The sequence below is a fragment of the Pseudorca crassidens genome, chromosome 1 (assembly GCF_039906515.1).
Source record: "Pseudorca crassidens isolate mPseCra1 chromosome 1, mPseCra1.hap1, whole genome shotgun sequence".
NCBI lineage: Eukaryota > Metazoa > Chordata > Mammalia > Artiodactyla > Delphinidae > Pseudorca > Pseudorca crassidens.
This window is the reverse complement of record NC_090296.1, coordinates 26,625,845-26,652,377: the sequence shown is the minus strand read 5'-3', so window position 1 is coordinate 26,652,377 and position 26,533 is coordinate 26,625,845. Positions and strand designations below refer to the sequence as shown.

The window sequence follows — 26,533 nt, the reverse complement described above, 5'->3', positions numbered from 1 at the left end:
GCTGAGGCCTGGCAGGTGGTTGGAGATGGGCCACCTCAGGTGGGCTGAGGGACAGCGCTCTGAGCAGCCCACATGGGAATGTGCATTCCCTCCAACCCCCAGCCAGAAAGGACCTGGTCACGGGAAAGACAGAACCTCCAAGAATGTTAAGTGTGGAGACTCCACTCTTCTTTCCGCAGCTGTGTGAGGCCTCTGGCCTTATGGGCACAGGAACTGACTAGGGATGGGGCAGAAGGCAGAGTTCCCAATTAAGGTCACGTTCTCCTCACCTGGGAGAGATCACCCTACCAGGTTCTCATCTGGCTGCCTGGCCCTTGCCTGGGATAGTTTTGTTTTGCTCTCTCTCCCCGGGGGGAAACTAGAGGAGGTGGGCCCCTGCTGCTCCCAGAAGACGGGAAGCCATGCTTTGCCTTATGTAACCAATCAGAAAACAATCCTCTAGTCCAGCAGCTACACCAGGGCAAGAACTGGGGAGAAAAACCAGGGTTTAAAAACAAGCCAGCAGAGGACTGGTTTGTCATTTCTCTTCTCCCAGCCCCAGCCCCATGCATCTGCCTTAGAAGACAACCTGTCTCCTCTACTCCCAAGAAAGGCTGTGTTCTGAGGAGTTGGGTGGCAAGAAATAAAGGTGGTTCTCAGTTTACCTCTTTGGGATCTCTGTTTCCTTGGATATAAAGGTAAGATATGCACACCTGAACTGCCACCTTGTAGTGCAACTGTCTACTGATCATGGAAGTGGAAGCACTCGAAACTGAATCAAAGTGCCGTGCAGATGCTACATGACTCACCTCAACCAGGGGGAAGCCCTCCAGGCCAGGAAAGGGGTCTCTGGGAACATACCTCAAAGCTTAGGAGCTATAAAATAATTCCAAGCCCCCAGGGCCAACTGTCCAGGCTGACTAGGGAGAACTACCCACCCTCAATTCCTATTGTAACCAGTAATTACCAATTATTGTAATTACCAATAATACTCTGGGATTTTTAGCATCCCTTCAAATAACGTAATTTCAGATCTGAAAATTCCTCACACGTGGAAAAGAATATTACTTTTAATTTCTCTTTCACCAAGATATGTGCAACATAGGGAGGGGTTAACTTACCCACAATCACCAAGTGACCAGGCCAAGATGACAAGTGGTGTTCCTAATCCCTGGCTAAATCCCAGCCCAGGCGGTTCAACTGGTACCCAGGTAGCTTTAAATAACCCAGCTTCTCAGGTACTGTTCAGAGGTGTGGGGTCTGGGATTCTGTTCAGGTAAGGCAGAAAACCACACCTGTCTCAGGGCTTCTTCCCACGGGCACAGGGGCTGGTGGACCTGCTGCACAGGAAGGCCGGAGGAAGAAGTCCCAGCACAGTGAGGCCCAGGAAAGATGAGAAACCTTGCCAGCAACAGGTGGCTCACAGCTCAGCCCTGGCTCCTGAACACAGAAGAGATGATCAAAAATAGAAGCGCGGCAAGAGGCATCTGCCACGTGCATCGTGCCTCACGCAGCTGCCATAGCTTTGACCAGGAAAACACTTCTCATCCTGCTTTCGCCACAGATCCTCCTCTGCTTGGACTAGGCGGAGGTATGGCAGGTACAGGGGCAGCAGATGGAATAAGAATGAGAGCAGCTGAAAGCAGTATTCTCCTCTAGCTTGGCGAGGATGGAGAAGAGAGCTGCACCCCACGAAAGTCCGGGCAGGAGGCTGCGCTCAAGCCGTTCCTCCCAGGCCTCAGAGTAGTGGGCATCTGCTCAGTTACCAGAGGGAGATGATAACCCTTTTCTCTGGTCTAGATCTCAGGTTTGAGGCCCCACCCCAGGATCAGTCTCTTCTTCTCTGCCCACCTCATTCCCCAGGCCTTCCCTCCCCCATGCCTTTCAGGATCCTAATAAAATAACCAACAGTAGGGGGGAAAGGTAAACCTTTATTTGGAAAAGAGAGTTCAAATGACCATTTAAAACCCCCTTTCATTTCCAAAACAGAAAATAAGAAAACAAGGAAAAGATCATCTATCAAGCTCCTGCCCTCTGCCATCTTTAGCCATTTTTAAACTACGTTTCCTGGCAGAAAAAAACAGTGATGGGCCCTAGTCCTACAAACCAATAGGGCACTGTCTTGAGACCATCTCAGGAGATGCCCAGGGAGAGACAAACAGAGTGGATGGTGGAGTGTGGACAGATAGGCCTGGGGCTCAGACAGGCACATGCCCAGTACCCAGGAAACAATGTTTAAAAATATACATGAATAGATAAATTCCCCAGAACCCAGGCATGGAAAGCTTATAACCATGAACGCAGCAGCAGAATTATTCAAGCTGGGTCTTCGGCTCTCAAAAAAAAAAAAGGAGAAAACATTAACCTCTAGCTAACTGTCCCGAACTCCAGCCTCTCAGCTATATCCTCCAGTCCCATTCTGGAGGCCAAATGGGCCAACAGCAAGTCAAGTCTGCAGGGCCAGCAGCTACACCCAGCGATGCAGGATTCAGGCATGCAGGTGACTCATGTGGGCAAGGGAGCACCCCCTGGAGGCCCCAGGGTGCTCCTGCACCAGGAGAGGGAAAGCAGAGGCCATGAGCCGCCTTGCCGGAGGTGGGGCACCGCCACCTCCAGTTTGCCCAGGGCCACCTTTCTGCTGAGAAGGTCTGGCCTGAGCTAAATACCAGGCTTTTCTAGTGGAAAAAAGGAAGGGGATGGGGGAGGCAGCAAAGAGTAAAAAGCAGTGGGAGGAGAGGACCAGAGAGCTGCAACTTAGCTGTGCAGAGGGAAGGGAACAAGTCCCTGAGGTCTTGCGTCCCAGCTGAGGCAGCTGCAGAACCTGCCGGCTCTCTCCCCGCTGGGACTCCCGCCCTCGCTGCAGTCCTCCAGTGAGATAGGAGCTCCCTGACAGTTCTTCCTCCTCATGCTTAGAGAGTTTGGCACCTCAGTCCACTACCCCTGCCCACCGACCCCACACAAGGGTTCAAACTTTGGCCTCCCACAGGGCAGCCTGGGGAAAGGGATGAGCCCTGGAGGAAGCATGCCAGGCCTGTGGGGAGCTCTGGGTCAAGGGCATCCCTGAATCCACTGCTCCAGCTCGTGGGGCCCACTTGTTACCAGAGCCCGGACGATGAGGATGCTCTGGTTGGCAGGATGGACACCTAACGAAACACAGATGATAAAAGGAGAGACGGGCCCACGCTCCTGCCGCTGGCAGCCAGGTGCCCATGTGCCTGGCAGCACACAGCTACCCGGTCACGCCCTCCACCTGCCCCTAGGCTGACAGCCCCAGTGTGGAAAGTGGGCTAGTCAGAGACAGGCATGACTACGCAGAGCAGTCCCACCCCGAGAGGATGCACACACAACACACATCTCACGCGTGTGTGTCTGGCAAGAGGGCTGGGCCCAGGGGTCTCAGGCAGGGAGAAGGTCAGGTCAGAAGGCACCCCACCAAGAAACGGCCTGAATACAAATAACCAATGAGATCAATAGCTCCCGCAACCCTGGTAATTAAAAATCAAGGGGGAGCGCTGGATACATGGAAGGAAGGGGAACCCCCCCTTCTGCCTCTCCCAGGGCCACCCAGTATGTGGCACAGGTTTAGGAAGAGGCTGGGGCGGGGCAGGGACCACAGGCAGAGAATGTGGACAGGCCTGGAGGAAATCTAGCCATGGGAGAAAGGGAACGAGGAGGGGAGGGGAGGGGAGGGGACGTAAGTTTCTTGGAGCTAAGTTTCCAGAAGCATGGGATATTTCCACAGTCTCTGATCCAGGTGGCTCTTCTGGAAGAGAAGCTCTCTTCCCCTGAGAGACCGTCATAGGGCGGTGACTTCCATCTCGAAGCTGGCCAGTAGGCAGAGGTGGTCTGAAGAGCAGAAGGGGTTGGGTAAGCCATTGGCAGCCCAGAGGATCTCTTCAGAGAGGAGCGAGAGCCGGCCCAGGAGCTTGAGAGTTCCATCGTGACAAAGCCTGCGATCTGGAGCACAAAGCGGAGGCCGGTGGGTAAGGCAGCCGCAGCCAAGCTGCATGGGGTGGGGGGCCCTGTGGGAGCCACACCTCAGGAGGCTGCGTCTCCTAGGCGGCCCTATCCTCCCTCACCTCCTGCCGCCTCTGGCGGAGGGCTCATTTTCTCAGATATGCCATGATATGTCAATGAAAGAAGCCAGGTGGCTTCGGTGGGACTGCAGCAAACTAGAGTGCACGTCCAAGCCCAGCATTACAAGATCTTCTGATTTTCCAAGAGAAGCCGAAGTCCAGATTTGCTATGTAAAATTTGATTTCTCAACAGAAAATCCAAACATTTTAAAAGACATGCTTTAAACAAAACAGGCATGGGGCTGATAGACTGCTATACTGTGACTATTGTGAGAGGTGAGAAGACAGGAAATAGGGTTTCTAACCTAACCAAGTGCCTTACTAACCAGCTGCCACTGAACAAATCCAATAGAGCACTTCCTGGTGCTCTATTTTCATCTTTAAAACGGAGGGACGGGGCTTCCCTGGTGGCGCAGTGGTTGAGAGTCCGCCTGCCGATGCAGGGGACATGGGTTCGTGCCCCGGTCCGGGAAGATCCCACATGCCGCGGAGCGGCTAGGCCCATGAGCCATGGCCGCTGAGCCTGCGCTCCGCAACGGGAGAGGCCACAACAGTGAGAGGCCCGCGTACCGCAAAAAACAAAAAACAAAAAACGGAGGGATGGCTTGTTCTGCCCACATCTCTCTAATGCTACAAGGATAAAAGAGAAGGCGGGCAAATGGCCTAAGGGAAGTATGATGAGGATGACCAGTGTCAGGTAGGTATGAGATCTGCTCCTTTGCTGGTCAGGTCCCAGCAGCCCAAGCCATGTGATCAAATGCCTGACCTACCATCAGTTCCCAGGGACTCTTGGGGGTGGCTTCTAGGAATCCAGGATCCACCAAGCTTACCAGTTCTGTTCCCATTCTTGCAGGACTCAGCTGAGAAGAAGATGTAATCTACTGTCATTCCAAGACCCAAGGGCATTGTGGTGACCTCTGGGCGGCCATGCTGGGGCAGGAAATGAGTATATACCGAGGTCAGGTGGAGGCAGTGCTGGATGGTGCCTACAGTCCTTCGGGGATGGAGGGGAAGATGTCAGTCAACAAACATTACTGAACTTTTCCCAAGGTCACTTCTCTGTGGGTTTTATCAAGTTTTTTAAGGGATGATCCCAAATAACTCAACCTCAGCAAATGCCTTCCCATGCTAATTAAGAGGCTGAGAGTCTCAGCTAAAATTAGCCTAGAAACAGACACATTTATATACAGTCCTGCTGACATTCCTCACCCCCCCCTCCTCTTGCTACCTGGTGAAGTATACCTAATGTACCCTTGTCCATGGGTCAGCAAGCTCTTCTGTGAGGCCTTACTCCCAAAGGAAAAGGGCAGGGGCTTTTCATCTGCAAGAACCTAGGTGGGTCACCTCTGGCCTCTGCACACCAGTATGTTCCTCCATAAACTTAGCACACACAAGGGGAAGAGAGAGCTCAGCAAAATGTGTTCGCCCAAATCAGCCCCAGGAAAGCCAACAGGAATCTCTCTAATACACCTCGATGGGGCTGGAATGCAAGCAGAAGGGAACTGGAAGAAGATTACCTGGGGAAGTCAGGCTCAGGCTCAGATATGTCTTCCTCAATGACAGGCTCGGCCCAGCCAGCAGGTCGCTCTGTAGAAGACCGGAGACAAAGGGTTTTATCAATCACAGACAGTGAAGCAGGGTTAGAACCTTGCACCCTGAAATCCCACTCAGATCCTTGACTGGATTGTTCCAGAAGGGAAAAGGGAAAGAGAAAAGTTGAGGAGAGGAAGAAAACAATGGACCAAAGTCAAGAACCTCAGGAAGCAGACAGACAGAGGTCTCTAACACAGACATCTCTTCCCTGGCTCAGCAACTTCTTAAAAAATTTAAATTCATTCTTTAGGTAACACAGTCACATGGTACAAAAATCAAAATGTAGAGAAAAATATCAGTGAAAAGGCTCCCTCCCACTCTGGGACCTTGCCACTCAATTCCTCTCTCCGGAGGCAACCAATGTTAACAAATTCCTGGTGTATTCCTCCAGAGATTTTCTATCACCCACCATCCATTGTGTGCATATATGTATCTGTGTATGTATGCGTATACATATGTAAGCACACACACGTATCCATACTTATACACACCTATACATGTACACACACATACACAAAGAAAAAAGACACACATTACCAATATCAGGAGAGAAAGAGGGAATATTATTACAGATCTTACTGACATTAATAGGTATTATGAACTGAATGTTTGTCTCTCCCCAAAATATGTTGAAATCTTAACCCCCAGTGTGATGGCATTAGGAGGTGAGGCCTTTAGGAGGTAATTTGGCCTTGAGGGTGAAGCCCTCATGAACAGGATTAATGCCCTTATAAAAGGGATCCCAGAGAGCTGTCCTTTCTGCCATGTATGGATGCAACAGTAAGCTGGCAATCAGCAACCCAGAGGAGGGTCCTCACTGAAAATGCACCATGCTGGCACCCTGACCTTGAACTTCCAGCCTCCAGAACTGTGAGAAATAAATTTCTGTTGTTTATAAACTACTCAGGCTGTAGTGTTTTGGTATAACAATCCAAACTAAGAAAAGGATAACAAGGATCAACAAAATTGACAAACCCTTAGCTAGACTGACCAAGAAAAAAAGAGAAAACTCAAATTACTAAAACCAGGAGTGAAAGAGGGGGCCATCACAACCAACCTTAAGAAATAAAAAAATTATAGGGATACAATAAACAATTGTATACCAACAAATTAGATGACTTAGGTAAAATGGACAAATTCCTAAAAAGACAAAAACTACACAAACTGACTCAAGAAAAAGAAGAAAATCTGAATAGTTCTATAACAATTAAAGAGACTGAATTAGCAATTTAAAAATTCTCACAAAAAGCCCAGGCTCAGACAGCTTTCCTAGTGAATTCTGCTAAGCATTAAAAAAGTAATATGAATCCTTCACAAATACTTCCAAAATATAAAAGAGGGAACACTTCCCAACTCATGCTATGAGTTTTATTCTGATATCAAAACTAGACAAAAACATCACAAAGAATGAAGACTATAGACTAACATCGCCTATGAGTGCAGGTGCAAAATGCCCCCACGATTGCAGCTCTGTGATTTATAAGAAATGTGTACTTGGCCATTCAGATGGCCAAGCGTATATTTCTCATATATAGGCAGTCTTCATATACAGTCTTAGTCCACAGTCGCTGGTTCAAAGCTCCCCAAACCCTTAGAGTGTTGAGAGTGAGCAAGGTGCCTTTTGTTATGTTCATGAGGCAATTCTGGAAAATACCTAAGGTTGGGAGCTGGTTGCCAATGGAACCAACCATGTGATCAGAGGAACTTTCAGTCCCACCCTATGACCTCTAGGGAGCGGAGAGAGGTTGGAGGTGGAATCAATCACCAATGACTAAGGATTTAATAAATCATGCCCATGTAATGAAGCCTTCATAAAACCCAAAAAGGACAGGGTTTGGAAAGCTTCCAGGTTGGTGAACTTATGGAGATTCGAGGGAGAATGGTGCACCCAGAGAGGGCGTGGAAGCTCCACATCCCTTCCTACATACCTTGCCCTATGCATCTCTTCTGTACAGCTGTTCCTGAGTTATATCCTTTTATAATAAACCGATGATCTAGCAAGTGAAATGTTTCTCTAAGTTCTGTGAACCACTCTAGCAAATTAATCTAACCCAAGGAAGGAGGGGATTGTGGGAACCTCTGATTTATAGCCAGTCGGTCAGAAGAAGCACAGGGAACAACCTGGTCTTTTGACAGGCACCTGCAGTGTTGGAGGGGTGGGTCTTGTAGAACTGAGCCCTTAAGCTGTGGAATCTGATACTATCGCTGGGGAGACAGTGTCAGAATTGAGTTGAATTATTTGTTGGCGTTGGGGGAAACTCCTCCTCTCCCATGTTGGAAAACGAGTCTCAGAACAATATACTGGCAAACTAAATCCAGCAAAATAGAAAAATGACTATATACTATGACCAAATACGATTTATCCTAAAAATGTAAGGTTGGTTTAACATCTGAAAATCAATTAATATAATACATCATATTAACAGAATACTGAAGAACAAAAACCACGTGATTATCTGAATAGTCACAGAAAAAATATCTGACAAAATCCACTCCTTTATGACCAAAAAACAAACCCACAACACTTAAAAAACTAGGAATAAAAGAGAACTTCCTCAATCTGGTGAAGGGAATCCACAAAACACAAACAAATAAAAAGCAAACAAAAAAACCTCATGGCTAACATCATACTCAATGCTGAAAGACTGAAAACTTTACCCCTAAGATCAGGAATAAGACAAGAATATTTGCTGTCACCACTCAACACTGTAATGAGAGTTCTAGCCAGGACAATTATGGAAGAAATAAAATGCATCCAAATTGGAATGGAAAAAAGTAATACTATTTCTATTTGCAAGGTGACATGATCTTATATATAGAAAATCCTAAGAAATGCACTAAAAAACTATTAGAACTAATAAATAAGTTTGAGGGACTTCCCTGGTGGTGCAGTGGTTAAGAATCTGCCTGCCAATGCAGGGGACACGGGTTCGAGCCCTGGTCGGGGAAGATCCCACATGCTGCGAAGCAACTAAGCCCATGTGCCACAACTACTGAGCCTGCGCTCTACAGCCCGAGAGCTGCAACTACGGAGCCCACGTGCCGCAACTACTGAGCCCACGTGCCACAGGTACTGACCCCACGAGCCACAACTACTGAAGCCCGTGCGCCTAGAGCCCCTGCTCCACACAAGAGAAGCCACCGCAATGAGAAGCCTGTGCACCACAACGAAGAGTAATCCCTGCTCATCGCAACTAGAGAAAGCCCACGTGCAGCAATGGAGACCCAACGCAGCCAAAAATAAATAAATTTATTCATTTAAAAAAAATTGAGTTTGAAAGATTGCAAGATACAAGACTGATATACAAAAATTGCATCTATATACACTAGCAATGAACAATCCAAAAATGAAATTCAGAAAATATTTCCATTTATAAAAGTAACAAAAGGAATTTTAAGTAGTTACAAATAAATTTTACAAAAGAAGTATAAGACACACTGAAAGCTATAAAACATGGAAAGAAATTAAAGATCTAAATAAATGGGAAAACTTCCATGTTCACTGATCGTAAGATAATACTGTTAAAATGGCAACACTTCCCAAACTGATCTACAGATCTGTAAATCCCTACCAAAATCCCAACTAACTTTTTTGCACAAATTGACGTGGTGATCCTAAAACCCACATAGAAATGTATAAGAGACCCAGAATAGCCAAAATAATCTTGAAAAACAACAATGAAGTTACAAGATTTACACTTCTCTATTTCAAACTTATACAAAGCTAAAATAATCAAGGCAGAGTGGTACCGGCATAAGGCTAGGCATATAGATGAATGGAGTAGAACTGAGAGTCCAGAAACCCATAGGTCCACTGTTGATTTTTTACAAGGGGAAGGGTAAAGGGAAAATAACTGCTAATGAATATGGGATTCCTTTTGGGGGTGATGAAAATGTTGTAAAATTATATTGTGATGATGGTTCCACAACTCTGAATATACTAAAAGCCACTGATTTGTACACTTTAAATGGGTGAATGGTATGTGAATTCCACCTCAATAAAGTTATTTTTAAAAAAAGGTAAGAGAATGTTATGGACAACTTCATGCCAATAAATTTGTTAATTTATATGAAATGAAATATTCCTACATTTTCCTTGTTAAATTGTTTTCTTTTTGTTGCTATTATAAATAGGGTCTTCTTAAAATTACATCTTATAACAAATATATCATTATTTTATTATATGAATACTATTGATTTCTGTATATTAATATTCTGCCCACTTTCCAGAATTAATGCTAATAATAGTTGTTAGGTGATTCTCTTGGATAACCAGTTATATAACCATATTAACAGCAAGTAATAGTTTACCCTCTCCTTTCCATTGTTTACTTCTATTTTCTTGTCTATATTTCTATGTTCTATTTCTAATTCTGTGGCTGGTGTCTCTCACAGTTGAATGACAGTAGTCATCCCTATCTTGTTCCCCACTTTGACAGGAATGCTACTAGACTGTCTTCTTTAAGCAAGATGCTCATTTTTGGATTGAGATGAATGCTTTTGTTTTTTTTTCTTTTTCAGGCATCTGGCGGCTCCACGCCCCTTCCTCCATGGTGCACCAAAGCGCTGACTGACCAAGATAAATGTATTTTAAGGGTATAAGGAATTATCTATTTTTTCCTTAAGAAGGTTCTTTTTAAAAGAATCCGGAATAGATGTTGAATTTTAACAAATGTCTCTGACATCTACAGGATGACATGCATTTCTATTTTTTAATAGATTTCATATATTTATTAGCATGATAAATACATTAATAGATTTCCCAATACTGAACTACCTTCATATTTCTGATAAACTCTATTTGGGCATAGTATATTGCTCTTGAAATGTGATGTTAGATTCTGTTTCCTGATCTTCTATGTACATTTTTTGCATCAATATTCGTAAGTGGAGAATATTAAGGTCTGTAGTTTTCTTTTCCTGTGTAACTGTTGTCAGGTGTTGGTGTCAAATACTTCTTTTGTAAAAATAACTTGGCCCCCTTCTGCTGTGCTCTTTAACAATTTAAACAGTAATGGAATTACAAGTTCTTTAAAGGTCTGATGATGTTCTCCTATCAACATGAACATGGTGTTTTTGTGGGACTGTATCTCTGAGAACTTTCACTATTTTTTCACCCTGTGGTAATCTATTTATGTTATGTCTCTCTTTCACAATCAGTTTTAGTAAATTACATTTTCTAAAATTAACGTAGGCCATCTAAGTTTTCAATTTCTTTTGCACTCAGTTGAGAAAAGAACCCCCTTATAATCCTCTTAATTCTTCTGCATCTGAATACTTCTACTTGCTCCTCCCCTGCCCCCTTAAATAGGTTAGCTAATCTGACAGCTGTTTTTCACCCAAAAAACCGATTTTTAGAGCTTATTAGTCCTACTGTTTTTCTGTTCTCTAAATTATTTTCATTTTCATCTTCTGCTTTCTTTCAGCTTGTTCTCTTTTCTAACTTGGGGGATACTTAATTTACTTACTTTAATCTTTTCTTACCAATATAATTCTCTGATTCAAGATATTCTATATAATTCTATGAATTTTTCACTGAACGCTATTTTAGCTATATACTACAAATATATGGTATTTTCATTATTGTTATTTTCTACACACTGTGCAGTTTGTTTAAATTTCATCTTTGACCCAAAAGTTGTTTGAAATTTTTTAAATGTCCAGATGATAGCATTCTTTTAACTTCTATTTTTAATGCATGTGTGATCACGGAAAGTTGGCTATACTATTTCTACTGTTTGAAATTTACTGATTTTTTTTGTGATAGTCTAATATATGGTCAATTCTCAGGAATTTCCTGTGGATATTTTAAAAGATGTCTTTGCTCTGCTTTCAGTGCTCAGAGTTTGATATGTATCCATCAGATTTACCATACAACATGTTATTTTTCTATATTCTCAGTTATTTTTTATCTACTTGAACTATTGTGAACTGAGAAAGACGAATTAAAATCTTCAACCATTAGTTATTTTCTGACTATTATTCCTGTTAAATACTGCAGTTTCACTTTGTGATGACTGATGTGATGTTATTTGGAACATAAATGTTCCTAACACTAATATCTTCATTTTGAATCAGAAAAATCACAGTGACCAGCAGGATATTGAAAATGGTTTTCTCTTCAGCAAGAGGCAAGCTAATTTAGGCTTCTGAATCATGTAAGAGGTCAGGAATCAGAGGTACCATTACTCCAGAAAAGAGGTGGGAGGTGAAAATCAAAACTGGCACAATGAACTCACCAGTCAATTAGAACCATCCCTTACACAGAGCCATTACGTTTTCATGTCTCATTCCTAAATGTGAATGGACACCTGATGGAATCTTTGGGAACAAACAGTGGGGTAGGAAGAAACTAACTCTTAATTAAAAGAACCTTGGAAGGAACAGATGGAATTTTAAAAATTATCATCCTCAGTAGTAGAAAGGCAATATTGCATTCATTAAAAAAAAAAAAAAAAAATGGTATAAAAAAAGAAGGAACTTTTAAAAGGAGATTTGGAAATTAAAAATATAATGGCAGGGCTTCCCTGGTGGCACAGTGGTTGAGAATCTGCCTGCCAATGTAGGGCACATGGGTTCGAGCCCTGGTCTGGGAAGGTCCCACATGCCACGGAGCAACTAGGCCCCTGAGCCACACTACTGAGCCTGCGCGTCTGGAGCTTGTGCTCTGCAACGAGAGGCCGCAACAGTGAGAGGCCCGCGCACCGCGATGAAGAGTGGACCCCGCTCGCCGCAACTAGAGAAAGCCCTCGCACAGAAATGAAGACCCAACACAGCCAAAAATAAATATATATATATATAAAATGGCAGAAATTTAAAATCACTAGAAGGAATGAACAAGCTGAGAGCATCTCACAGATGGTAGATTCTAATATCCAATTAACAGTAATTCCAAAAAGAGAAAGCAGAAGATAGGAAATTATTGAAGAAATATTACCAGCAAAATTATGTGACTCGAAATAAATTAGTTTCCATTTGAAAGGGCTGTGGAGTATCCAAAATAATGAATGAAACCAACACCCTGAGTAGGGTAAACCATCATGAGATTTCAGAAATCAAGGGATTAGAGATAAGAACCAGAAAGTCTCAGAGAGGCAAAATAGGTGATATACAAAGAAAGGATCAAGAATCAAAATGGCAGCAGACTTCTCATTAGCAATGCTGGAACCTGCAAGACAATGGACTGATTTCCAAACTAGACATTTACACTTGGCAAATTTTCATATTAGTGTGAGGATAAAAAAAATCAAGTCTTTTTTTAGTACATGAAAAGAAAAACAAAAAAGAAAGAAAGAAAACTGCTTCTCTCAACACCAGGTTCTACCCATGCAGCACTATGTACAAACGGCACTGCTCCAGCAGTTACACGGGACTCAAGGCCTCTGCCTGTCCCACCAGGCCACATGAGCACATGGGCCACAACTGCCTCTACCTGAGCTGCAACATCTTCCTGGACCATTCAGCACTGGCAGCAGCCAAGCAAGTAAGTTCTTCTGCAAGTGTACTTGGGAAGAGGATAATAAGTTGTGCAGGGATGGGCCAGTGGAGGAGCTGGATTCAGAACTTTCCTGGTTCAAAAACTGATCAGACAGCCTTTCCTCTATGGCCATCTGGTCAGTTTGTTAACAATAGTTTACGGAAGTCATTTATTAGCAACTGTTTTTTCCTAGAATGCACTTAATTGGGCACATGGTTTATTTTTACATGTTAAAAGACCTGAAGCTCTGGAGATAAATGGAAATGTGCAAGTGCTCATGAAAAAGAAAAAAGAGTAACCCCTTTCAATGTCTTTAAGAACCATACTGGAAAGAATAAACCACTAATAATTAAAAATATTTACAAGAGGGGGACTTAAAATTTAGATTCCCATCTTATGAATTATTCCTTCACAAAGGGAGTTGGGGAGAGTGAGAATCACAATTTTTTTTTATTATACAACTTGTGTGATGTAGAACACTCCAGCACAATGCAACGTCAACTTGCTGGAAAGTTAGACCATCACTCCCCAGCACTGTAGCTACCTTGGCAATTCAGATGCTTCCCATTAAAGTCAGTGTCACAGTCAACTTGGCAAGTTTGATTGTCTACAGTTGAGTTGGATGACTGGAAATATTATTTGTTAGCACATCTAAACAAATCCTCTAGAAAAAAAGATCACACACTATGATCTCCTTGTACTGCACCTGAAGTCTTTCTACTCATGGTCTAAAACTGGTGGTAGGTTTTTAGATTTGGAGTCCTTAAAAGAGATTCATCAGGACCCTATTCGGCCCTGGATGGGGATACTAAACAAACGGAAGGGTACGTTCACAGTATGTGGAGGATGGGTGTGTTTATCCAAATTTAATCTCAATTTTGAAAATACTGCTATTACTGGGTACTGTTAGTGAACTGGATATTTTCCCCCATATAATGATTCTACTTACAAAGTGATTGTCAGTGTATTTTAAAGGTTCTTATTTTGTTATTAAATTGAAATGCTTATTTTATGTTTCAAGTACAGTACTGATTTTTTAAAAATAACCTATTCTTAACATGGAATTACCTATGTGGGATCCTACTACTGTTTAACTTTAGGATTTTGTATTCTTTTTTTTTTTGGCGGTACGTGGGCCTGTCACTGTTGTGGCCTCTCCTGTTGCGGGACGCGTAGGCTCAGCGGCCATGGCTCACAGGCCCAGCCGCTCCGCAGCATGTGAGATCTTCCCAGACCAGGGCACGAACCCATGTCCCCTGCATCAGCAGGCGGACTCTCAACCACTGTGCCACCAGGGAAGCCCAGGATTTTGTATTCTTAAAACATTGAGCCACTGCTTCCCTCAAGTGATCCAAGCACTTATCCCAGTTCCTAGCACACGCCAGTCGCTCTATGCATGGTGGCCACCACTATTATTATTGCTATCACCACAGTTGTAATAATACACTAGCTTTGCAATTAAAAAAAAAACAAAAAAAAAACCAAGCCATTGAAATGTTCACTGCTCTTTGCAAAATGCCAATTCAAGTTAAATTCCTTCAAGAAAAAAATGAATTCATTGCTTACCACCAGTCCTTTTACTATAGTTTTTTCAGTCATTGCTTGGTTGTCTTAAGTTTCTTAAGTTTCTTGGTTGTCTAGCAGTTTCTTCATGAAAGGCTTTGGGTTGAGTATAAAATTTTTGACCATACCGTCTTTCTTTGAAACCTTGCTCTCCTGTGTTCCAGAGTCGAACGTTAATGTTAAGAAATCTGAAGCCTACCTGATTATTTTTACCTTTAAAAATAGCCCAATTTTTTTGGTTCTGCCCAAACGATTCTTTTATCTTTGACTTCTGTTAACTTCACTAAGATGTCTTACTGTTGACTCTCCTATGTCATTTTTTACTGAGACATGGTATATCCTTCTCAATGTGGAGTCAGATCTCTTGATTTTGGGAAAATCTTCCCTGAACCATACCTTTAAATATTCCCTTTGTGCTATTATACTGGATTTCTTCTTTGTGAACTCGAACTATGTGTATGTTGAATCTCTTTAACTTCCACTACTGTTATTTTCTTTCTAGTGCTTTTTATCCTTCCTGGCCTCTGCCTCTTGCCTTGTTTTCAGCAGTGCCTATTCTCTCTTGGACTGCTTCTAATTTTGTATTCATTATGTGATTCTTAAATTTTTTATTCCACTTTTTTCCTGAGCTCTGCAGTTTACATTTCATCTACTGATGTCTTGCCATGTGCTTGAACTTATTTTATAAAAGCAATTATTTTATTTTTGCACTCTTATGTTATAAAGACAATTGCTTAATTTTTTTTATTCATGGGAAAATAATCATAATGTTTATATGCTCCATGGCAACAATTTTTATCTTCGAAGTATTCTTTATCTGCCTTTTACTTTTCCTGCTCTTCCACCTCTTTTTCTTATAGTATTTTAATACAGATCTCACGCTGGCTCCTTTTGGGCAGCCCAGCTTGGAATTAGTTGAGGTTTTTATGTACAAGCTATTGGTACAAAGCTTATACAAGCGAAGACCTGGGTACGCATTCCAAGTAACAGGCATCTTTCCTTATGACGCAGGGTTGTGTGTGAGTCCTGTTCATCTTTACTTCCCCCTAGACAAAAGAAATATGCAGTTTAAGTATTACACCTCCCCCCACCACTTAAACAGTCTGCTTCGTGCAAATTTGGCTTGATTCCTTGATCAGTCTTTCCTCTACTGCCTCTTTGGACCAAAAGAGGTTCAGACAATATCCTTTCACAACCTGTGCATCTTATTCTTGTTGATGAAACAAGGGATTTTGACTTCGTGCCTCGGGGTACGCTCCTCACCTTGGAGAAAGGCACACTGCTGGTTCTTTTGGAGATCCATATGGCCCCACAGACCAGTCTCTCCATACCTGCTCCAGCACCCCTGCATGACCTCCAGTGCTTCTTGCAACCATTCCACCTGTGCTGTGGTTCATGATTTCAAATATCTTCAGGTCTCCTAGCTTTCTCAAAGATGGAGTTTGCATTTCTCTTTTTCATTCTCCTTGTTGCTTTGGAGTGTTTTCAGAGACAAGAAGGGGAGAACATCAAGCATACTCTGCTACTTACAATCTGGAAGTTCTCAGTAGGAGTAACTTGTTATCACATCCAGGAGTACTGTCACCTTATGATTTTCAAAGCCATCAAGTGTATTTTCTCTCTTAAACATGCTGTATACATGCTAGTTATTAGCAACTTAATACTAAAAAGCTTGTGGCTTACTCAAGGTCTCAGAGCTAGTTAGAACCCAGGTCTCTTGATTCCTGGTCCATGTTCTGAACACACTGCACATGGCCGGTGAACTCCACTGACCTTCCTCCTAAGCATACTTATTACCAGAAGCTGATCTCTAAGAATTATACCTAGAAAAGACTAAGAAACCACATAACTGACAAATATCAGAGGTGCAGAGGAAAGAGGACCAAGCTTAGTTGGAACAAGTTAGGGAACAAGCTTAGTTCCCATTACCTGGCTTAGTATCTGTCACTCCTTCCATAAGAACCAGTCCTACAGGTCGCTGACAGGCGATGCTGCAGAAGCGGAAACGTAGCAGGAAGTCTCGGCTATACTTACGTTTCTCTGTAAACCAGGAAAAGCCATACAGTGAAAGACAGGAAGAGGAGCCACATGCTGAGACTTCCTTAATACCAAGAAGCTTACAAGTAGGGACACAGAGGAAGTCTGGCTCTGAAGACAAGGAGATTTTCCAATGGCTATGATTTAAAGTTGTCCATTTCATTGGGTGACCATGAGGAGGACAATGAAAAAAACAAAGGAACGTGCTAAGAGAACTGAGGGAATTACACTTTCTCTTGTCACTGAAAAATGGGCATGGAGGGACAACCAACCAAGAATGTGGCATGTGCTTACCGGATCTCTTGGGGTGACAGGAGGTGACATACTGACAGCAATCAGTGATGCCCAGGGAGCTGGGCCATAGTGGGGCCTGCAGCTTCCTCTGATAAAGCTGATGGGAGAAGTCTTCCTGTCCAGATACCTACAAGGAAAGAGCAGATGGGAATAAGGAATCTGAGATGGAAAAAGGAAATAGCCCATGTTTTGGGACATGCAGACAAACATACACACACACACACACACACACACACACACACACACACACACACAGAGTCACATACTAGGTACGTAACACAAGCAAAACACATAAGTCTCAGGGGAAAGTTAAAAATAAGGAGCTATTTAAAACCATTATTTTATTTTTTTTACTAGAAACACTGAAATATCTATGAGACAGGAATAAGGGGTTAAGAGAGTGAGGTATGTGAGTCAAAGAGAACAGAACTATATGAACATATGGTCCCCTAAATTTCAGCTCAGAAAAATCTACACTACTCTGCCCAGGGAATGTCAACTTTCAGGGGCTTTAATTTGCAGTGGGAAAAGGTTTATCCTGATCTTTGGATCTTCTGGATCAAAGTCTAGCATCTTAAGCCTATTAGTGGGAAACCACGGGGTCAAACCAAATGGGAAATTCACCAAAGCACTTTACCGTATCTACGTCACCATCCTCGGTCAAAGCCAATGAGCAGCCTGGGAACGGACAGAACGTAGTAGGGGAAACATTCGGCAACATCAGTCATCTGCGTATCTCCAACGTGTGTAGCAAAACCCCCTTTATTTCATTTAACAACAACAAATATTTGAATGCCAACTATGTGCAAAACACTAGCTAAGTGCTGGGGAGAGAGCAGTGACAGACACAATCTCTCTGCCCCTCGAGGACACACATTTTCAGAATGCCATCAGAAGTAAAACACACCTTCAATTTAATGGCCATTTACTAACTGTGTGACTTTGGGCAAGTTAGTTAACTCTCTTAGGTTCAACATGCTCTACTATTGAATGGGATAATAATACCACATACAATTAAGAATCCTGGTAACCATAACTACTACCAGTTACTGACTGCTTCCTTTGAAGCAGAAACTGGAAAACACTGTGTGCATTATTTTATGTAATCCACCAAAGAAAACCCTCTGAAGTAGGTCCCATTATATCCCCAGTGTATGACGAGGCAAATGGGGCTTACGGAAGTGAAGTAACTTGCCCAAGGTGGCAGAGCAGGCATCTGAACGCAGGACTATCTGGCTTCAAGATGGTGCTCTTAATCACTATGCTTAACGGCAGCTGTCACGTGGTAGGCACTTAGTAAATTCTTCTTCCCATTCCCTGAGCCCCTTCATAACAGCAGCTTCCTGGCAGGATAATGCCTTTCTCTGCGCATGTAGCAACCAGGACATCGCTGGCACTTGAGTAACCTCATTAAAATAAAAGCCCAAAGTGCTCAACAATAATTCAGTCATTTTATGTCTTTTCTCTCCTGTGCCTTGCCAAAAGTTAAGCAACAAATTGGATCAGCAGGGGCAAAAGAGAGGAACAAGGAGATTAAGTGACATGTAAAGAAATCAGCACAAGCTGAGTGCTCCTCAGTAGGGCTAAATAAACTACAATAAAACTATAAGATACCTAGGTTATAAACATTCAGCAGTTAAAAGGAATGAGACAGATACATATGTACATTGTTGAGTGAAAAAAAACAAGCTACAAAATGAAATATACATAATATATCACATTTATAAACACACACAGTACATTATATACCAGCTGTTAGAAGCAATCACAGCATAGTATTGGAGGGCAAGAGCTCTGGGGCCAGACTACCTGGTTACAAATCCTGGCTCCACCACTCACTACCTGCAAAAACTAGAGTAAGCAAATTGCCTAACTTCTCTACACCTTAGCTTTTTCATTTATAAAATGGAAGGAATGATAGAAATTGTGAAAATTAATGAATTAATACATGTAAAGTGCTTAAAATAGCACCTGGCACACAGTAAGTGCTTAATAAATGTAGATTATAATTACATCATCACAACAGCTTAGATACTACTGCAAATGCATAGAAAATGACCTGGAAGAACACCACCAAACTTTGAACAGTTATTACTTGACTCTAAGTGGAGACGTGGGAAATGTAGGTAATAAAGGGGGCTTTGGTCTTATTTTAAAATGTCTGAATCCTTAAGGGGATGCACTTGTGTACTTACATGCACTTACATATATATTTATGTACTTGTAAATTAAACATAAGTTAATGATAAAAACTGAAAGGATTCCAATATACCAAAGGCACTCACGAGCTCCTAACTTCCAGGCTTGGGTACCAGATATCAATAGAACAAGAAAAAGCCAGAGGAAGCCAGAACAGGTGTAACTGAGGTCCCTGCCACAGAAGCAACACCAGATGCCAACACCAAAATCTCTCCCTAAGCCAACCCCACAGTGGCCTCTCCCATTTCACCTTCCAGGCCGGCATCCCATGGTACTGGAGTTCTCCATCCCTGATGAAGTTGTAAAGAGGTGAATCAGGGACAGAATTCAGGTCCCCACACAAGATGATGGGGCAGTGGCTGCCATCTGACAACCTGGCCACCTTGTCCACTTCAGCCAAGAAAATGGCCATCTGGGCTAGCTTGACATCGCCCCGACGTGGGTTGTACAGGACGTGAGTATTTGCCACACATAAGGGGGCCACTGAGACTTGCCCCAGGCCTTCTGGGACTAGTGGCTGCAGCAGCAACACTAAGCCCACATTGTCCCGATTGAGGAGCTCCAAGCCAGGCCGAAAGTACTCCACAGGGCTGGCGCAGAGCAGACGGAATCGCGTGGGCTTGTAGCAGACAGCACAGCCATCTGTCTTACACCCGGTCCTCCTCTTGTAGAAACAGGTAAAGCCTGCAAGGAACACCCCACCAAGGAGATGGGTCAGAGTCCTTGAAGATGGGTTAGGGTCCCTCTACCCAGTGGCAGTAGCCCAGGCATGTGTGCCTAATGCATTGCTCCTGCAGTTCAATAAGGGGAGTCCTTGCCCTTGCCGATTCCTTGGTTCTGCAGAGGCTCCCTTACAGTTGTAACCACATGACTGAGTGGCTAGAAGGGGAAGAAGGGACAGAAGGGTATGAAGCAATAACCTGACAGGAAAAGCATGGACTCTAGGGTCAGACAAGCTGGAGTCCAGGCTCCACAACCTATGAGTTTCATATTATAGCTTTGTGACCTTGAGCTAGTCACACAAATTTTCTGAACCTCAGTTTCCGCACTGTAAAATGGGGATAATAATATTCAGCCTCACAGGGTTGGTTACTTCAAGGATTAAATGGAAATATATGTCAGAATTGCTCTAAAACTTCAGGACTCTCCTCACCCACACAAAGAAGCTAGCTCACAGATGAGACTGAGGGTTTACTGAGATGAAAGAAAGATACAGTGCATTCAGGAGAGAGCAGACAGGGCTGCAGGAAGAAAGACTGGCAAACGTGCCAGGGAGCGGCATTACCCATCATTCTCAGAGAGGGTTCCAGCTGCTGCCAGTAATGGTCTTCCTGGACTTCCTGGAGACACAAGATCTGGGAAATGACAAGGAATCCAATCACTCCAGAGTAATGGAGGGCCCTGGAGTACGACTCCCACCCCAGGAGCAGGCACTGAAGCCACATGGGAAGCTGCTGTGGGTCTCAGGCTGGGTCACACTGAAACTTCCCCTGGTGCTGACTCTTCCCTGATAGCCACTACCAGCAACAACAGGCCCAGAGTTAAGCTGAGATCAGATACATGCGCTGGATCTTCCTGCTCCTTGAATCCCTCACGTCTCCCTGCCTGCACAAAGGTGCTAGAAAGTGTGCACCCACGGACAGTCTTCTTAGCATCTGCCCCAAACTCATTACACCAGGCAGGCAAGCACCAGTCCTAGGCAGGAGGCCAATCATATGAACAGCTGTGGGGTTCAATTCATTTTCTAAGAGCATTGGGACAGCCAGGGTCCAGGGCAAATGCAGGATGGCACATCTCCCCATCTTCACTCACATCGGGGTCCCAGTGCTGGAATTCCTGCATGAGGTTCGCAAAGCGGTAGTTCCAGCTGAGGATGTCTGGATGGCAATGCAGATAGAGCTCTGAGCTCTGCTGCATCAGGTCCTGAGCCAGGATGTTATAGGACATCAGAGTGAACTGGAACTGAGGGCCATCCCCCGCCTCCAGGCCCTGAGCATCTGGCTGAGTGGAGAAATCCTCCCATTCTCGCCACAAGATTTCTGCAAAGGTGTCGGGAAGAAGAGGTCCATGGTAAGTCCATGTTATTCACAGGGCCCACCATCTCCACTCCTGACTCCATGATACTGCGACGAGTTCCTTTTTTCATTTTCCCTGTCATTCATCCCTTTCTGTGGTGATTTGAACAACACTCTAAGGACATTCTCAGATGAGACAATAAACTCCACAAAGCCTAAGATAATCTTGGCCTGTTCATCACTGTATCCCTAGTACCTAGCATAGTACCTGGCACCTAGTACAAGTTCACTAAATATGGCCAACAATTTCTCACTTCTGATAAATCCATGGGTCTCTGGGGAATCACTCAGATGAATGTGCTTAACAGTCATCTGAGATTAAAGACATTTCTAGAGTAATCTCAGCCTTGGGTGTTTTCTGACCTCTAAACCTGAAAATGCCTACAGAGCCAGAAACCATAATGTGTCTCCCATGTGCCCTCGAGCAGGGAGCTGCAGAGTGGAGTTCAAACCTATGTGAGCCACAGCACTCGCTCTCCAAAGTCTAATGGAAGCCTGACATATAACACAGATAAAAATGGAGTCATCCTGGTCGAGGCAGAGAATGGAGCCCTAAGCACTCTCCACCGCTACCCCAGGTCACCTCCAGAGAACCAATAATGTAGAGAATCAGAGCTATGGTCTGCTTTCAGTTCTGCCACTACCTAGCTATGTGACTTTAGGCATGTCCTGCTACCTCTCTGTGCCGTGATCACTTCATCTGAAAGGCCACGGGGCTGGATGAAATGCTCTCTAAGGCCCCTCTGGATCTGCCACTGCAGGAGTCTCAGAAAAACAGAATGCAGCAGCAGAGCTCCACACAAGAGAACTTTAGCAGTGACTGTGTGCACATCCGAGACAACCTGCTGCCCCGGCTCACCCAGCCGGTTGTCAGACTCACCATGATATGGGATTTCCACTGGGGGAGGCTGCAACTGCCCCAGGCCCTCAAAGGACCAGATGGGAGCCTCTTCCTGGGGCACAGGCTCCGGTGCTATGCTCCAGGCCACAACTGCGGGGTCCTCCTCCCACTGCTCTGCAGCCAGGGCACCCACTGGGAGGACAGCACAGTCTGCATACTGGGGGCCAGTCTGCACCGGGACTTCTGCCCACATTGGGCCCTCGACCTCTGGCAGTGGCTCCCCTCCTAGCACCTCAGGGAAAGACTCCTCCAGGTTCTCTGCTGCCCACAGGTCACTCAGCTGCCTGCTGGACCACTTGTCTTCTGAAGCAGCATCCTGTTCTCCAGGATTATCCATCAGGTGCGCCAGGCTGCTCTCGGCTACTCCCTTATCTACAAGCAGACCCTCGCTCACAGTTGAGAGTGCCTGGCTTGACCCTTCTTCTTGCCACTGCTGCAGCAGGCCCTCACACTCCTCCTGGTCGGGGCCCCGAGGGGCCATGGCAAAGTCGCCGTCTACCTGGGGGGACGAGCTCTTCGCCAGGAAGGCATTTTTTCGACATGTGAAGAAAGCATCTAAGAAGAAAGCCAAGATACCATGTTATAAGATGACAGCATCACCCAACCCATGCTCTTCTCCCAACTTCTAGTAAGTCTCATACAAGCAAGAATCATGTCCACCTTGCTCATCACTGTACCATCACTGAGCCTGCCCATTTTAGTGCCTGGAACATCCTCATCATCAGAGCAAAGTGCTTACTATGTGCCAGGCACTGTTCTAAATGCTCTACAAGTATCAACTAATTCATATAGTAGGGATCTGATAAATATTCATGTGTGAATGAAAGAATGGCTATCCCGCATAATCTAGGACAGCGATGGTCACATACAACCACACTCCTTTTATCTGGAGGTTAAGATTCCTATTAACGTCAACTCTCTGGTTCTAAGAGCCGCATTACACTGGAACCAGCACTTGACCATGAGTCAGAACTGTGGGTTATGGCCTAGCACTGAAATTAACAAAGCTATGTGACCTTGGACAATGGCCCTAGTGAGATGGACTCACTCTTGACTGTAAAATGAGGACAAGGGAAGTTTGAACTAGATAATCCCCAAGAGCTTTTCTAGTTCTATAAAGCCACTAATCTATGAATGCATTCTAAAAGAAAAAGGCCTAAAGTAGACAAAAAGGTGTCTCAAATCTGTACAATCTCTCTCTTAGCAAAGGCCCTGGGTCCTCTTCTCAAATCTATTTATTCTACTCATAAATCTTCACAGACTTCATTATCATCTTTCCCATTCCATAGTACTCTAGCGGCTGTACATCGGAAGGTGCCAACAACTGACAGCAAGAGACAGCTGCCGCCTCTCTGCTACGGCAGCCACAGTGACAGCCAACAGGCAAAAAGCAGGTGGGAAAAACTACAAAACTGGAGCCCCCAAAATCCAAGCACAGTATTTTGGTGCAAACAAAACCTCCGCCCACCAACACACACTAAGTCACTTATTTTTAGCATAGGACAAGTGACATGTATGATGATGACCCTCAATCACCAGAGATTTATTTTATCAGCTCTTTTTTTTAAAAGGCAAGAAAAACTTCAAAATGGTTCAAACGTTGAAAGACACTATCTTATTTAGGGTCTATGTGGATTTACATCCCTCAAACCCGTGGTTTTTCAACCAGGGGTGATTTTGCCCTCAGGGAACATTTCTGCATTGTCTGGAGACAGTGGTCGTCACAACTGTGGGGATGCTACACTGGCATCTAGTGGTTATAGGATGAAGATACTGCTGAATATCCTAACAGTGCAAGAGACTACCCAGGCCCAGACGTCAACAGTACTGAGATTGGGAAACCCTGCTCTAAACCCATGGGCTGGGTTGCTGGCCTTAGTCTCAGGAACTTATTAATTCCCTGCCCTTTGAAACATCCTCTATGTGTATCGCATGGCAGAAGTTCTTTGATTTATATGTGTGAGGTTATTAGTTTTCAAACTCAGCAGGTTTTGGTTGGTGGTGGTGGTTTGTTTTTCAGCAGCAGAATTCTTTTATTAAAAGAAAATCTGTAGAAACCAAATGTACAAATACAAATGGGACTACTTTAATAGCTGTGTGCAAGTGGGTGGGGGGAGGCGGCCCTTCCTCTGACATACCTAAAACTCTGACTACTGGTCTAGAAACCTCTGGACTAGTATATGTCACTATGGCTGCCATTATGGACACTGGCAGAGCTCCAGAAATGACAGCAACATGGTTAGAAGAATATGCCTTAGTTCTCTGAAAACAATGACTTCTGTGGAGTTCCTCATTTCTGAGAAGTATGTACACACAAGACATTCCCGAACTGAGTGACTACTGCATTCTGGGCAGTATGCTAGCACTAGATACAGTGAGCAAAACAGACATGGCCCTGCCCTCCTGGAGCCCGCATTCTAGTGGCAGATACAAACATACACATACATACATTAAATGTTTTATATGAAATATATAGGAACAGAAATTACAAACACACACACACATATTGTGTAAAGTTCCAGAAAGGAAAAGCACAGAATGCACACAGTTGGACATCTTATTTCTAAAAGTCCTTCTTGGTCTGTCCTGCTCCCTAAAATGCCAGAGAAAAGTCTGGGGGTTCTGTGGGATCTCCCAGAGTAACTGATGGTCTCATAAGAGCCCAGGAGTGGGGAGCGCAGGCAGATCATGGCAAAGTTAAACAATAACTCTTCTCTAAGTACCCGCTGGGCACTGCCTCCACCCCACCACATCTCTAAACGCACGGGACATTGCTTCAAAGCCGAAGTTTCAATGTGCCTCTGGATTCTGAGCATCCGTTTTTTCAACCAGACTCCGGTGAGAGGCGGCTGGGAAACGTGAGTGTGGAGTTGACCCAGGGGAAAAACAGGTACGTCTAGGTCTTCAGTCCACAGATCCGCCCCCAGGGCCGACTGGCCCCTGTCCACAGAGAATTCGGACATTAGCCTAGGCCCCGAGCGGCCAACCCTCCCCGACCCCCAGGGCAGTGACTCAGCGGGACCGGAACCTCTCCGCAACCCCGGGGCCAGAGAAGGGCAGCTCTGGCCCCTCCCCAAGCCGCCTCACGTTAACTGTGGCCCGACACCTCCAGGTCACAGGGGTGAGGAGGGGCCCGCCCACGACGCTCGCCGGCCAGGCCCGGGCCTCGTTTAGTCCAGGACAGGCACGGCGGGGCCGAGGGCCGCCTCCCCACACCTTGGCACTGCCGGGGGAAAGTGGTCGTGAGGCCGCCCGCGACGCACGCCGTCCCAGGCCCCGCGGGGCCCCGCCGAGGCACGCCCGGGCCTGGCACCCGCCCGTCAGGACACAGGGCCGGTACCTGAGAGGGCGCGGAAAAGGCGCGCGGCCGGCAGCAGCAGGTAACACAGGCACGACGCGATCATGGCCGGCCGCCTGCGCCCGCTTTCGCGCCCGCTCCAGTGCCCGCCTCCCTTCCTCGCCGCCGCCCGCCAGGTCGCCCTCCGTTCGGCCCCGCCCCCGCCCCCAGCTCGCCCCACCCCCGGCTCCGCCCCCGGGACGGCTCACATGGTACCACTGAGCTTCAACAACAACTTTATTAGGTGCTCAGGGCCAAGCGGGCGCCCGCTGGGCGGGGAAGCCAGTTCCCAAGGCAACGGAGCATAGTGGGCCGGGCCTGGCTCTCAGCTGCGGCAGAAGCGCCGGGATTTGAAATTAAACCCCTCCTGGAGGCACCATAGTATTATTTAAAGTCCACAGTTTTATTCCCGCTTCTGCCGCCTCATTACGGCTCCACCTTGGGTCCACCACATAATGTCTCCGCCCCTCAGTTCCCTCATCTGTAAAATGAGGTGCTGGACCTTGTCTAAGGCCTCACCCAGCTCTGACTTCTATGATCTTGACCGGCTTAGCCCAGACTGGAGAGAGCCAGCTCTTTCCCATTTTTCTCCTTTTCCTAACTCTCTTCCCCAGCTCAGATTTAGGTCAAACATTGAGTCCACACCTTGCTTCAGCACATAAGATTTTATCTCCTCATCCTGTTCCAAATGGGCCCTTTTTCCCCTAATCTGGAAAAAAGGGGTGTCCCATTGATAAGGGGGCCAAGAAGGGGAGGGGGTGAACCCTCCACAAGGGCAACGGGACCAAGTCTGGTTGGTTGGTTGGCTTTCCTTGAGGTATCTCTTCTCTCCAGTGTCTATGACAGTGTCAGGCACATAGTAGGGACCAAATAAACCTTTGTTGACTGAACAAAATATATATCACTAAAAGAAGGCCAGTTCTTCCATCAGCTCTGTGCTACCCAGACCTCTTTAATTCTCTCCTTCCCTTTCCCACTCTCAATCTTCTGCCACTGTAAAGA

At 45.1% G+C, this 26,533-nt stretch overlaps 1 protein-coding gene across 2 annotated transcripts; it reads right to left on the bottom strand.

The window, feature by feature from the left end:
* Positions 1–3,627: 3,627 nt before the first annotated feature.
* ANGEL1 (angel homolog 1) lies at positions 3,628–25,680 on the bottom strand. 2 transcript variants are annotated; one of them, XM_067729768.1, is made up of 10 exons: positions 25,535–25,680; positions 22,174–22,749; positions 21,031–21,257; positions 20,504–20,573; positions 19,469–19,902; positions 17,020–17,146; positions 16,618–16,728; positions 5,573–5,642; positions 4,886–5,049; positions 3,628–3,936 (listed from the first exon to the last, which is right to left on the bottom strand). In XM_067729768.1, the coding sequence occupies exons 1-10, from the start codon at positions 25,596–25,598 to the stop codon at positions 3,776–3,778; spliced, it is 2,004 nt and encodes a 667-aa protein (XP_067585869.1). In that variant the 5' UTR covers positions 25,599–25,680; the 3' UTR covers positions 3,628–3,775. The 2 variants fall into 2 exon arrangements, with proteins under 2 accessions (XP_067585869.1, XP_067585877.1); XM_067729776.1 differs by lacking the exon at positions 16,618–16,728.
* Between the last annotated feature and the right edge of the window lie 853 nt (positions 25,681–26,533).

Excerpts from the sequence above, each read along its gene's own strand:
- ANGEL1 (XM_067729768.1), bottom strand. The coding sequence starts at position 25,598 with ATGATCGCGTCGTGCCTGTGTTACCTGCTGCTGCCGGCCGCGCGCCTT. Across the intron at positions 5,643-16,617 it reads AGTGACAGATACTAAGCCAG|AGCGACCTGCTGGCTGGGCC; the intron begins GTAATGGGAACT and ends GGTCTTCTACAG. Across the intron at positions 5,050-5,572 it reads CCTGAGCCTGACTTCCCCAG|GACTGTAGGCACCATCCAGC; the intron begins GTAATCTTCTTC and ends CCATCCCCGAAG.